At 46.7% G+C, this 13,994-nt stretch overlaps 1 protein-coding gene across 2 annotated transcripts in view; it reads right to left on the reverse strand.

The window, feature by feature from the left end:
• Positions 1–390: 390 nt before the first annotated feature.
• The window catches only part of Cdc42se2 (CDC42 small effector 2), a 75,295-nt gene continuing 61,691 nt past the window's right edge, over positions 391–13,994 (reverse strand). For both annotated transcript variants that reach the window (XM_059270570.1, XM_059270571.1), the window contains 3 exons: positions 8,401–8,502; positions 2,905–3,019; positions 391–2,124 (listed from right to left, as the gene is read on the reverse strand). In XM_059270570.1, coding sequence (XP_059126553.1) covers positions 2,921–3,019; positions 8,401–8,502 — 201 coding nt within the window. In that variant the 3' untranslated portion in view covers positions 391–2,124; positions 2,905–2,920. The remainder of the gene's footprint in view (positions 2,125–2,904; positions 3,020–8,400; positions 8,503–13,994) is intronic.

Genomic DNA, 13,994 nt, shown 5'->3' on the forward strand with positions numbered 1-13,994 from the left:
AATGAACACAATGTACAAAAAAAGTATGTTTATATTATAAAAATACGTCCGTCTTCTCTTCCGGTGCCGAGCAGAAGTCACTGAACAGATCAAGGCAAGCCGCTCTACACCATAACCACAGGGAAGCTAATGGACAAAGCTTCCCAGGCCCACTGGAGAAGCTGTGCCCAGCACACGTTGCTACCAGAATCCACGTGGTGCAACCTGCTGTTCCTCTTGCTTACTAGTTGTTACCGAGTGTTTCAGAAAAGTATTAACAATATAATAAATTCTGGGTACAAAATCCTATTAGCTCCAATTTAAAAATGAGATGCGTTACTATGAGGGAACAAATGAGTTCCCAAGGTTTACAATCCCATGTAGGGAGGTGGGAAGTTTGCCTCCCTGCCTCCCTGCCAGCATCCTTCAGCCTCCATAAAAACATCATGTACAAGGTTAGTTACTCTGTACATTTTCTTGACTTCACTGGAACCTTCCAGGGCACCAGGCTGGTGCACTGTGTACAGTGTCTCACTGTGCTGAGAAGAGGTCCGAGGCAGCTGCAGGACCATCACAAGCTCCTTTGGCTTATTAATGACTGGCCTTGGAGCAGCAAAGTGATGGGGGAGGGGACAATGGCTCCCTGTGCTGTCCCATCCATCAGTGCTGAAGTTGTCAAGAAATCCCTGTCTGTCATACAGAAAGTTTGCACACAGCAGTGCCCTGGCAGGAACCTCACCCTGGCTAAGCGGAATGAGAAACTCAAGAGTGCAGTGTCCACATGGTGAATTAAAGACAATGGTGAATTCAATGTTTCTCCTTGACAGACTCTGTGCGCGGGATTGACACCTATGAAGGGGAAGAACTGCAAAGTCAAAGGATCAGGTCATCCAGTGTTCCACCCTACTGGGAAATTAAGTTCAGAAGAAACGGAGGAGAAATGCTTTCAGCTTTGCCTGCGCTGGCCTACTGGCTCTCCAGTCAGCATCTCAGGACAGGAGCAGTGTTGGACAGCGACAGATGGAGGCAGAAGGCAGAAATGATCACAGTTTCTCTAGACAAGAACCTAACTGCCTTCGGCACTGATTTCAGTCATGCTCATCCTCTGCACGAATGCTAAGCAATCAAAGGTAGTTAGACAGTGACGTGGACCACAAGGCCCAGCTGGGAAGAGGAACAGAACGGGACCTGAGCAAAGGCCTCTGGCTAACCACACAAAGTCTTCACTGTCAGGGAATCAGCCAGGCAGGCAGCAGGTGCTGTTGGAAGCTGCCATGGCCTCCGTAGCAGTGGAACACTGAAGGCCAAGGGCTCTGCGGTCAAAGCTGGTAGCAGAGGCTGAGTTTAAACAGAAAACAGAGACAGCACACAGAGAGTGAAGAGCTAACAGGACAAAGATGCCGAGAAGCTGGATGGGCTTCACCACGACACTTAGATATGGAACTATCTGCTCACAATCACAGGTCCTTACTCTCAAAATAAATACCCTGAACATTTACAGCCACGCGACTGCCCCTAGAACACAGGCATTCTGTCACTGCTCTAATCAGACCAGACCCCGACTTTGATTATCTGCAGAGAGCATCCTCCAGGAGAGCAGCATCCTCAGGCCGCAGCAGCTCAGGACGCCAGCGTCTGGCATCCCAAGGGGGTCCTCTCTGAGCAGCACCATGGAGTGTGCAGACACGAGCTCAAGTTTCCGCAGATGCAAAGGACTATTGTGCTTGTGGGTCTCACACCTTCAAAATATACATAAACGGTGGCAGTAACTACAGGTCTCTGCTCACCAGTAAAATCATAAGGCAGAGGGGCTGGAGGCGCAATGAAAGTTTAAAAGGGAAACAATTACAAAACAGTGCTAGCAGTCACAAGAAGACCATGCTAAGATCCGATCCATGTCGATTAAACATTGAAAATTGAGCTACGATCCAAAGAACTCTCATCAGAGTCCCAGGCATGCATGCCACTGACGGCAAGGCAGGTCGGCCTGACGCTGCCTTCCTCGGAGCAGGAACGTCTTGCTGGAGATCACAGGGGTGAACAGGTTGCCGCCACACTTCTTTTTTATAATTAAAATAAAAGAAATCCAATCACAAGACAAAAATATTATAGAACTGTGGACACAGAAAAGACAGAAATTCTGACCTACAAAACCAAAAGAAAAATTCAAATTATTACTTTTTGGATTTTTTTTGTTTTCTTGTTTTTCAAGACAGGGTCTCTCTGTGTAGCTTTGTGCCTGTCCTGGAACTCACTCTGTAGACCAGGCTGGTCTCGAACTCACAGAGATCCGCCTGGCTCTGCCTCCCGAGTGCTGGGATTAAAGGCGTGCGCCACCACCGCCCGGCTTTTGTTTTGTTTTATACACAGTCTCTCTACATAGCCCTGGCTATCCTGGAACTCACTATGCTGGCCTTGAACTCACAGAAATCCTCCCACCTCTGGCTCCTAAGTGCTGGGATTAAAGGCATGTGCCACCTGGCCAAAAATTAAAATTTTTACCCTCCAAGGTAAGTCCTTCTCTTAAGTAGTATTTTTATTTTTCATCTGAAAAGCTTATAGTGAATGTGTATTAACCACTTCACTACTCATGAGGCTGACATACACACTATCAGTACTTCTACTTATGAGAACACGTGCATTCTGTCAGAGAACCCACAGGCTGAAGCCTCCTCCCTACCCAGATACTGCCTGTCCCTCAACGTCTTCAGATGAGAAGACAGCTTGACATTTACACCTAAAATGAAGCATGCGCCCAGGGCAATGGTGGCGCACGCCTTTAATCCCAGCACTTGGGAGGCAGAGCCAGGCGGATCTCTGTGAGTTCGAGGCCAGCCTGGTCTACAGAGTGAAAGACCATCTGACTAAGCATTTTTTTAAACCTCAAGACTTAACTAAGGCTCCCCCCAGCTCTGAGGTACTCACAGGTGATGGACCAGGGCTATCCTGCCTTTGTGTCCACGAGCTGCATCTGCATGCTGGCAGGTATGCCGCCTCCATAGCCTCCCTTGGACTGCATTTGGTTCTGAATGGAGCTGACCTAAAACAGACAGGGACAGAACAGAGGCTCAGCAGGACCAGGTGGTTCAGCAGAGTGATCTCCCCACGTCTTCAGGACATGTGTGCAGGGAGAGCACAAACTCATTCTTAGACATCTTAACTTTTCCTGGCTGTAGTGCCATGGTATAAGGCCAGTGTTGAACAGTGTGTTGTTGCTTGTTTTTTTTTGTTTCTGTTTTCCTCTAAGCACGGCCTCATGTAGCCCAAGCTGGCCTTGACCTTGTGGTCATACTGCCTCAGCCTCCCGAATGTGTCACCTCATTCTAATGCACAATCACAGTAGATTGATGAAGATGGCTGAGATTCCAAAGACACACTATAGGCCATGTTCACTTTCTAAAGTCACATTCTGATGGACTGTCACAAGATGTTGGAGCAAATGCACAAACCATCTTTTAGCTTGCCATCGTCATTTCAACCAAGCTCCCGTAAATTAGAAACATTTTGGAAGCAGAGAGACAGTCAGGCTACAGTGCTGGAGGGAGGAACCCAAGCAGGAAGTTTGGAGGTGATGCCCAGTGATGACTCAGCCACAGACTGGTGGGGCCCATGAAGGGTCACTTCCCAGAGCCGAGATTTGGGGGAAAGACAGGGGAGCCTGGACCATGTTCATAAATCTATTTACTGAGTGCTACTAAGCGCTTACTGGGACATAAAGGAAGCATGGGCCCTTTTTGCTGGTGATCCTAAGTCAATATTTTATGTTTAAAGAACGTAATAATGAGGCTTGCCTAAGTTATTTCTCGAGTAACAGGTTTAAAAAGGCGAGAAGAGAACATATGGGTGCTTAGGAACACACCTTACAGGGCCCACTTGCATTGCTCTGGGACACTGACTTCCGGGGAGCATTTTACCCCAATGGCATTGTACACACTACCACTGATGGCTGCTTTAGGTGAGGATAGACAGCCTGTGTACTGTTAACCGGAGGGGGGGGGGGGGGCAGCCTCCAGGCAGCACCAGGGTATACAAAAAAATCTGCGGAGGTGGCAAGGGCTAGACTTTTTCTGTCTATCTAAGGGTTAAACAAGTAATTTTCTTTTTTACTTCATCTTAAAAAATCCTCTGAAAATCTGTCTCCACACAGCTACATCTCTTTACATACATACATCTTTCTCCTTCACAGCCATATAGTTACATCTCTTTTTTATATTGCTCCCTATCTCTCTTCTATACACATTTCTTCTCTCTATTACATTCCTTCACACACTACTGCATCACTCACTCACTCTTTAATCTCACACTTCTCCTCCTGCACACTCAACTACATCTCCTTTTCAGCATACCACACTCACTCATCCACAGCCAAACTCTGGACAATTATGTTACATCTGCAGGTCCGACCCATTCTCATAACACATGAGAAGTCACACAGTTTCTCTCAGGCTAGGGAGGTCACATTGACCGGCCAGTGAGGAACATTTGGCCGTGCATGTAGCTCTTTCCCAGACAGAAAGTGACACTGAAATTCAGGACTTAACAGTAACAGTCAGCTGAACCTTGAATGGTAGGGTAGATGCAGAAAGAGAATTATTGCAGGGGGCTATGTCTTACAAAGTTGCTTCAGTAATAAATACCTGGAACTTACATTTGTGCATTCTCTGCAGGGGCAACCTGTTTTGAATTTGTTCCAAAGTCTAAAGTTAGCCATCTTTGTGACTGAGAATACTGTTACTTTCCTGTGTCAGTTATGAAAAATATTCTAGTATTATCACAATTATACAGCTTGAGCAGAAATCATCTTCCTGATCGTCTACAGCAGTATGTGTGTCCAAAGATGGAATATTTTCACGAGACTAAACACACAGCAGTGGGAAGAATGCCATAGCTGTTATTAGGGAAGAAATGAAGTGGCACATGAGGAAAATTACAGACAGAAACAACCAGTTGTTTACAGCCAGTGACTCCACGGCTTTGCCAGGTGGGGCTCCCCATCACAGAGTTACTCGTCTGGTGGGTCAACCTACTGAATACTAGTTGTCGCCTGCTGTATACTCTCACTGCCTCCTGTGTTTATGCCACTGGGCATGACCCCTGCACGCCCCTTTGTGGTGCCCTGGGATCTCAGCCCCATAACCGTCCACAGCCGCATGCACACCGCTCTGCAGATGCTCCAGGTCCACCTGCTCAAGACTTGTGAACGCATAACGCCACACAAGTCTAAGAAAAAAAAGGTGTGTTTCTTCAAGCAAAACAATTCTGCAGTGTCAAACTGAAGGGTCCGGATTTTCTATAAGTGACCTATCAGTGCTGAGCACAGTCACATGACTGCAGGTCTACAGGGTTCTAAAACTACTACTAAAGGCTCACAGAGGTCTTTCTGGCAAGAAATTGAAATTCAAAAGTAAGCTTGCAGGTGTGGCAGTCCATGCCTGTAAACACAGCACCAACACACCAAAAGTAAGTTAGAGCTGGGGAGATGGCTCAGGGGTTAAAAGCACTGACTGCTCTTCCAGAGGACCCAGGTTCAATTCCCAAAACCCACATGGCAGCTCACACCTGTCTATAACTCCCGTTCCAGGGGATCCAATACCCTCACACAGACATACATGCAGGCAAAATTAAAAAAAATAAATAAATATATAAATATACATATCTAAAGTAAGTCAACAAAGCAGCCTTGGGAAGGCCAGGCTGCACCTTTACACAGGAGCCCGTTCCTAAGTTCAGCTGCTCTAGTCTCAGCACACAGATGGGGCGGGAATGTCTCTCTGGATAAACAGCAATTCTACTCATGGTTCTGTCTTATTGTCACTGTTTTTACACAGGAAAACACAATTTCTCTCACAGTCAGGTTTGTGCAAGCAGGAACCGTCAGTAAGAACTCGGCCTTCTGTGGGGGAACAGCAGACTCCTCCAAGGAAATCATTACCAAAAAGGGACGTACTGGTGCTACAGAAAGTCCGTCAGTCCCAGAGAAGACTCCAGTGGACTGCAGGGTAGAACCTGCCGCCACCTGATGCTGTCAGCACAAGAGGCTCCACCTCAGCTATGGCAAGCAGCAGACCTAATGCAGCTGACTAACATGTTCAGCACAGATTTTAAAGAAAATTCTGAACTGTGCACAAACAAAACCTACAAGTGTTACCAAACACCACAAGTTAGTTAATCTTTGTTGTTGTTTGTTTTAACATTTTTTTAAAGATTTATTTATTTATTATGTATACAGGGTTCTGTCTGCATGTATCCCTGCAGGCCAGAAGAGGGCGCGAGATCTCATTGCCGATGGTTGTGAGCCACCATGTGGTTGCTGGGAATTGAACTCAGGACCTACTAGAAGAACAGCTCTTAACCGCTGAGCCATCTCTCCAGCCCTAAGCTAGTTAATCTTAAGAGGTAGCTAAGTAATGTGCCAGCATCCATCAGCCTGAGGCAGTAGCCCAAGTTCAAGACCAGCTCAGCCTCCATCTTTAGAATCTGTCTCAAAAGAGATAAAATCTGAGAGGGCTCACAGCCCCTTGGCTGTTTTTACCCCGCTCCCTATCCAGCAAACAGGGCAGCTGTTCCTCTCTGGAAATTATGACACTCAACAAGGTAGCCAAGCACACAAGTCCTCCTACAGATTGAAAACAGGAGTGAGAAACGGCTCCCTTGTTTTCCAGTCACTGAGGGGACAAGCAGGTTTACGTGTCCCCGACACTCATTACCCACTCTGCCCAGCTCTGTTGATCCTGGCTGGGAAATCTGAACACAACTGTGGTAGACAAAGAAAATGGCCCTCAGAGGCTCACAGGGAGTGGCACTATCTGCAAGTGTGTCACAGGGGTGGGCTTTGAGGTCCCAGATGCTCAAGCCTGGCCAGTGCTGTCTCAGTTTCTCTTCCTGCTGCCTGCAGATCCAGATGTAGAACTCTCAGCTCCCTCTCCAGCACCACATCTGCCTGCTATCATGCTTCTTGCCATGATGGTAGTGGACTGAACCTCTGATCTGTAAGTTAGCCCCAATTAAGTGTTTTCCTTCATAAGCGCTGTCATGGTCATGGTGTCTCCTCACAGTAACAGAAACCCTAAGAAAGACAGCAACATCTGATTCTGTTCCTACAACAGTGTCAGTCCAGTGACACCTGGGGCCACTAGGCATTGGGGGAACAAAAGGAGGCTGGCTCTGGAAGTGTCCTCTTTTGGTTTCCTTAGATGAACACACAGAATAGAAGAGTCCAGATGTGAACCTGAGGTCTACTCTGACATGTATTAAATCTCTCTATATAATAACAGACAGCAGACTCTCCTTCATTTCAGATACTTTATAACCAAGTGCTTAATATGGCAAATGTCTGCTGCCCTGCCCTAAAGGGATGTGTGCAAATCCCAATTACCGGCTTAGCAGGAAAGAGCCTAGCCACAGTAGCCAACATCTCCGGCATTCTAACATCTTCCTTTAGGGAAACACATTTTATGAAGCAGATGTAGGGCTGGAGAGATGGCTCAGTGGTTAAGAGTGATGTAGTTCTTGCAGAGGACCCAAGTTCTGTTCCCAGCACCCAACCACGTCAGGGAGTTCACCACCTCCTGTAACTCCCTCCTGCGGCCTCTGCACACATATGACATATGCATACAAATACAGAGTATATGAGAAGCAGTTCACAACAAGAGGGTAAGTATTAGATAGTATCTGTTTATTTGGTTTTTTGAGACAGAGTCTCTATGCAGCCCTGGCTGTCCTAGAATTCACTATGTCGACCAGGCTGGCCTTCAACTTAGAGATCCTCCTCCTGAGCACTGGGATTAAAGGCATGTGCCACTGTGCCTAGTTTAAACACTAATTTTAAAGCTCACCTGCCCCAGGCTGTGGTGGCGCACGCCTTTAATCCCAGCACTTGGGAGGCAGGGGCAGGCGGATCTCTGTGAGTTCGAGGCCAGCCTGGGCTCCAGAGCTACACAAAGGAACCCTGTCTCGTAAAAAACAAAAACAAACAAACAAACAAAAAAAGGTCACCTGCGAGTCCCATGTTGGGAACCTAAGAATCAATCATTAACTAACCCATTCCAAATCCAAATCTAAGATATATGTCCACACCGAGTGTGGCTGTTCCAGCATGAAGTGGTCTGACTTGTGCATATAACCCATCTCATTTCCCATGAACATTCAATAATCTGTATTGTACTTGCAGCATATTTAATACAGTGCCAATAATGTACAAATAACTGCTAGATGATACTGCTTAGGGAGTAATGACAGGAAACGTCTGTGCAGACACAATGTGTTTTTTTTTTCAACCTGTGACTGGCACAATCTAGTTTAGAACTCACTTAACATGATGTTATTAAAAGGACACATACAACAAGTATTTTAAAAAAAACATTTTAAAGGTTTGAGTCTGTCAAGAAGGTTCCACTGGGCCATATCCACCAACACACTTACTGAGTTCATCCCACTGAACAGGTCTCCGGATCCTACATGAGCTGTGTGCACAAAGTTGGTTGGTTCTCCAATCATACTTCGGTCAATCCGTCGTCGCCTTTTCTAAAATATGAGAAACAATGTGTTGAGAAAATGGTCTTCTTCTCCCACAACAGTTTGAAAAATCCAATTGTCATACTTTTAATTTCTCTTTGAAACAATGAAACATCAAAAATCTAGAGGATGAGTAGTCAAGATAGCTTAACCAGTAAAAACACTTGCCATGCACGTCCCCAAACCCATGCTCGGACTCCATGGTGGATAGCGAAGTAACTCCTAAAGGCTGCCCTTTGACCCCCACGATGCTGTGATATATGCAGCCACACATTACAGCTTTATCTGAAGGAGCATCTGGAAACGTTTAGCATAGAGCAGGAAGTAATAAGCTAGCTGGTGACACAGACCCGCAACTCCAGCACTGAGGTGGGTGGGGGGCAAAAGGACCTTGGGTTTGAGGCTAGCCTGGGCTACATTATGAGACCTTTTCAAAAACAAACTAAAGAAATAATACTTTTTTTCTTAAAGACATGGTCTCATGTGGCCCAGGTGGACCTTCAACTCCTGACCATCTTCCTCCTCTCTCTCTCCCAGATGCTGAGATTAAAGGCATTCACTGCCCTGACTAGTTGAAATAATAGATGTCTGAGGAAATATTTTATATGTCTGAAACATACACATAAACACTGAGCACTGAGCACTATAACACCATTAATATGTATGTTTATGTCAAAAATATCTTAGAAGACAAATGTAAAATGACCCTCATCATTAGCCAAGAACATGTGTGATTTGACCACAGTGCTCTTGATTTTAAATACAACTTTCTAGCGCTTGATAACAAGTTGATTATATTTTTCTTCTGATCTCATTACTTGGGTTGTATCCAACCACCTTGTACCCTGGAATGAATCTTTTATTCAGCTGGCCTGCGGGGGAGGAGCAAGAGTTTGTACTGGTCTGTTCACTGCATTGTGACTGATGCCCTGTCCAAACTCTCCAAGGGTGGGGCTCGCTTCCTAATTTTTGACAATCACACTTTAGTTTTGTGACAGGATGTCATCCATATAGTCGGGCCTGTCTAGAACTCACTGTGCTCCTACCTCAGCCTCCTGAGTGCTGAGATTACAGTGCACCACTTTCGGCTGGAGTGCTAGACGGTTTTCCAGTGAGCAGCCAAGCCGACACCCTGTTTCCCACCAGTACACCCACCCCTGCGTCAGGACTGCCCCATCCCTGCTCATCTGAGGTTCGCACAGATCCCTCAGATATGACAGACACTAAGAGCAGCTACCAGTGTAGCTGGATCACTGTCCTCACAGCAGCCTGCTCACAGTAGGCTTCTCTTGTGATAGCACACTGCTCCAAAATCTGCAGCAAACTGAACAGTCTTGATTTTACTGATGCAGAATAAGCCTAAAAGCAGCTGGATACTTTTCTTTGGAAATATCTACCTCCCCGGTGTTCAGAGATGGCATGTGCTTTTTCTGAGTTGGACAGGTTTATTCCCAGTAACTCTGTGACAACAGTGATTCTGAACCTTCTTGCTGGTCCTAGAGCATCTAAGAATGCGTGCACGCTCGATTGCTTGCTCTGTGTGTGTGTGTGTGTGTGTGTGTGTGTGTGTGTGTGTGTGTGTGTGTGAGAGAGAGAGAGAGAGAGAGAGAGAGAGAGAGAGAGAGAGAGAGAGAGAGAGAAGAAAGAAGAGAGGCAGACCTCAGAGTTTTTCATCCACTATTTACACTGTCTCTTCGTAACATTTTAGAGAAAAATAACTCTCTCCTCTCAGGAGTGGACTTTTGAAGGCTGGAGTGTAAGCGCTTCAAACTCATAGGCCAGCCAGCTCTGACTCACCTCTGCAGCAGGATGCACACAACTAAGACACTAAAACACGCACATGCACTACGTGTGTCCCATCAACCTGTGCCCATGTGAAAGGCCAGAGGCTGACACTGTCTTCTTCACTTTAAGTTTTTAAAAAATGTTTTTAAAATTTATTCTTTGAGGACCCTATATGTGTGTGTAGTACATTTTTAATGCACTCCCTCCAATTACCATCTCTTAGTCCCCCCACTGAACCCCTCCCCCACTCCTGAACCCCTTCCCCCCAAAAGCCTCTCTCATTCTTACTTTCATGTCCTTTTTTTAATGACCCACTGAATTTTTTTTGGGGGGGGGGTGTTCAAGAAAGGATTTCTCTGTGTAGCTCAGGCTGTCCTGGAACTCTTGTAGACCAGGCAGGCCTCGAACTCACAGAGATCTGCCATCCTCTCTGACTCCCGAGTGCTGGGATTAAAGGTGTGCACCACCACTGCCCAGCAACCCACTGAATTTAGAGCTGTTTACATGAGCATGGACGTGGTAGGTTTTCTTTTAGACTTTTGGTGTTCTGTTTTATTCTTTGACACGTTCCTAAGTACATAAACATAATTTATAGTCATCACCCATTAATTCGCTCTCACTCTCTCTTAGATTTTTGGTTTTTTGAGACAGGGTCTCCTTACATAGCATAGCCTGGCTGTCCTGGAACTCACTACCTAGACCAGGCTGGCCTCCTGAGCATTGGGATTAAAGGCGTGTACCACCAAGTCCAGTGTAACTTCATTTTTGAGACAGGGTCTCTCACTGGACCTGGAGCTCGTTGGCTGATCAGCAAGCTTCAAGGATCTTCTCCATTCTTTCCCCTGAATTTACAGATATGCATGGCTTTTTATGTGGGTGCTGGGAATCCAAACACAGATAATCAGGTTGGAGAGATGGCTCAGTGGTTAAAAGCACTGGCTGCTTTTGCAGAGGACCTAGGTTCTATTCCCAGCACCCACATGGCAGCTCATACCTGTCTGTAATTCCAGTTTCAGGGGGCTCCAACACACTCTTCTGGCCTCATCAGGAACCTGCACACACACAAGGTGCAATTCACACATGTAGACAAAACCCCACACACATAAACAATTAACCTCCAAACCTAAGGTGCTCCTCCGAACAGCAAGCGCTCTGAGGTCTGGGTCTCACTTAACAAGTGGAGACCACTTGACCTACCAATTGCAGTTCCGGATCAGAGTTTTGTTGTTTTGAGTAGCACCAACAGTAGAGTAATGATCCTTTCACTATTATTGGGGAGGCCTGTGCCTGGGCACACCTGTGGAGTCTGTTCTCTCCTCTACCTCTGTATGAGCTCTGGAGATTGAACTTGGGTCACTGGGCCTGTATGGCAAGTACCTTGACTCACTAAGCCATCTTTCTCCCTGGCCCTTCAATGGCTTTTCAAGAGCTCACTCTTAGATGTCACCGACACGGGTTTAAGCCTCTGTGAGCACTGGCAGCACTGGCCTCTGACACGGTGGTCCACACTCTCACTGTGTCGTCTTCTGTATTGTTTGAGACAGGGCTCACTACGTAGGCCTGGCTATCCTGGAACTCCCTATGTAGTCAGGGCAGAAATTATACAGGGCCCTAAACTCAGAGATCCCCCTGCCTCTGCCTCCCAAATGCTGGAATTAAAAGTGTGGGTCACAACACCCAGGTCATTTGTCCTTTATTTCTCTAAATTTAACCTCCAGGCCTGTACTTGAGATTTAGATTAAAAAGTAACAGAATACAAAGAGAGTAACCAGACCCTCTGTCTCCGCTTGGCCCACCACACTCATCTAACTTCCCTCCCGACTGTTCCTGTTTGGGTCAATAAAGCCTAATTCTGTAAAAAAAAAAAAAAAAAAAGCCTTAAGATCCAAAGCAAAAGAGGATATGGTGGTAGCCTCGTTCCCCTTTTCTGTTTGCTAATAACCATTAAATTTGCCTTCAGAAGCTGTTCATTCCGGTTCACCCATCTATATGCACTTCAAATCATGGTCAATTTCCCAGCATCTTCAGTGAGTGAAACAAGAGTTTCTGCCCTAGTAATACCACCTAGGGCAGACAGAGGCCTCTAGGTTCTCACAGACACAGTCACAAGGAGAGGAGGACAGCAGCTGTGTCCCCTGGTGTAGGGGACCTCTAGGACTGGGGCATCACCCAAGGTTTCACAGGAACCACACTTGTTGGAGCAACTGCTTCTGTGAGCGACCAGCTAGACCGAGACCTGGCATACTCTAGAGTCACACCTTCCAGGCATCCCTAGGTTCTACCATCCTGGCCTGAAGCCCCTCTCCTTGCCTCCCAATAACTTGCAATGCTAGGAAGGGGTTAGACATGGCCCACACCCCACACCAAGTGACTCCCTCCCACTGCTGCATGACTAAGGGCTGGGGAAGGGCAGCTCTGGGGAGGATGGCATACACATTCCCAAGGACCACTCTCACCCAGAAAAGCCGAGGTGGGCAGCCTCCAGCCCACTTCTTCACAAGGTACAAGGCTGTCCCCAGACAGTCCTCAGACGTGATGGTGGAGGAGGAGACGAAAAGGGAAGGGTGGAGGAACAACCTTTTTCATCTCTGAGCCCCCCAGAGTCAACACGGTAGCACAGCCATCCTCTTAACGAGCCCTTCTCCCTGTAGCCACTGATCAATCTACCGTCATCGTCACGTACGTCTGTCAGTGCTGTCCTGTAGTTCATGGAGAAGGACTCCTCAGCGTGTCTTTCCTTCACAGTGAGTTACTTTGGGAATGGTGACTGTTACAGCATATACCAAGCTACTCCTTTTTAACCACAAACTCAGACAGGTTATACTGCAACAAATCAAGATAAATCTGACTTCCTTACTGTCGTCATATCTCAGTCAGCTGACTTTCCCCACTGTCCCACCAATACAGTTAGAGTTGCACAGAGTGGATAAAGAAATACGATTTTATAGTTGTACAGAGCTCATGAAAGCAAGGCTCCCATGACGGCAATACCTTCTGTTTACTCCACATTACTCTAACTCTGATGTAATGATGCAGAAATTCCATGGGAAGAGACTTTTGCCTAATCACCTCTACTCCAGCCCAAGTGTTCACATGTGTGCCTCTAACCCCCGACCTTCCGCAGAATGAAAAGCATTTTAAGTACGGCAGGGATTATTTGGCTGGCTGGCTGCTAATGAAGTGCTCTGTAAGAGCGAAGTGTTCCAGGAGACACAGCGACTCCACTCAAAGTCCACACAGTGGGGCTGAGAGCGCCCTCTCAAGCTTCCTGTTTGGCTTTGCTGAGGCCCAACTCTGGAATTCCCCTGGCTGCTGACAACTACATCCGTGTTTGTCTTGAATTTTTAATACTATGCCCTTGAATAGTGTGCTGTTCCTTAAAAAAAAAAAAGTTCTCTTTATGCCTGAAAAATACTGTGTGTTTAGTGGTTGGTGGTTGATTTGGGGGGTGGGAAGGGTTCCTTCTGTGTGGCTCTGGCTGGCCTGGAATTTGCAATCCTCCTGCCTCAGCCTCCTCAATACACTTGGCTTGTAGTTAGGACATTTATACTCAGCCCTGGATGCTGTCAGCTCCACCCTCCCTCACACCTCTAGAGCCTGATAGCACAGAAAATCGTCCCCCCATTGTCTGGTTTTCCTTGTAAAAGGTGAGCATGATGAAGTCTCTCCTCTCTTGATGGAAACATCCAATCTGTCCTCTTTCCTGTGAGGAGAGC

Source organism: Peromyscus eremicus, chromosome 8a (genome assembly GCF_949786415.1).
Source record: "Peromyscus eremicus chromosome 8a, PerEre_H2_v1, whole genome shotgun sequence".
NCBI lineage: Eukaryota > Metazoa > Chordata > Mammalia > Rodentia > Cricetidae > Peromyscus > Peromyscus eremicus.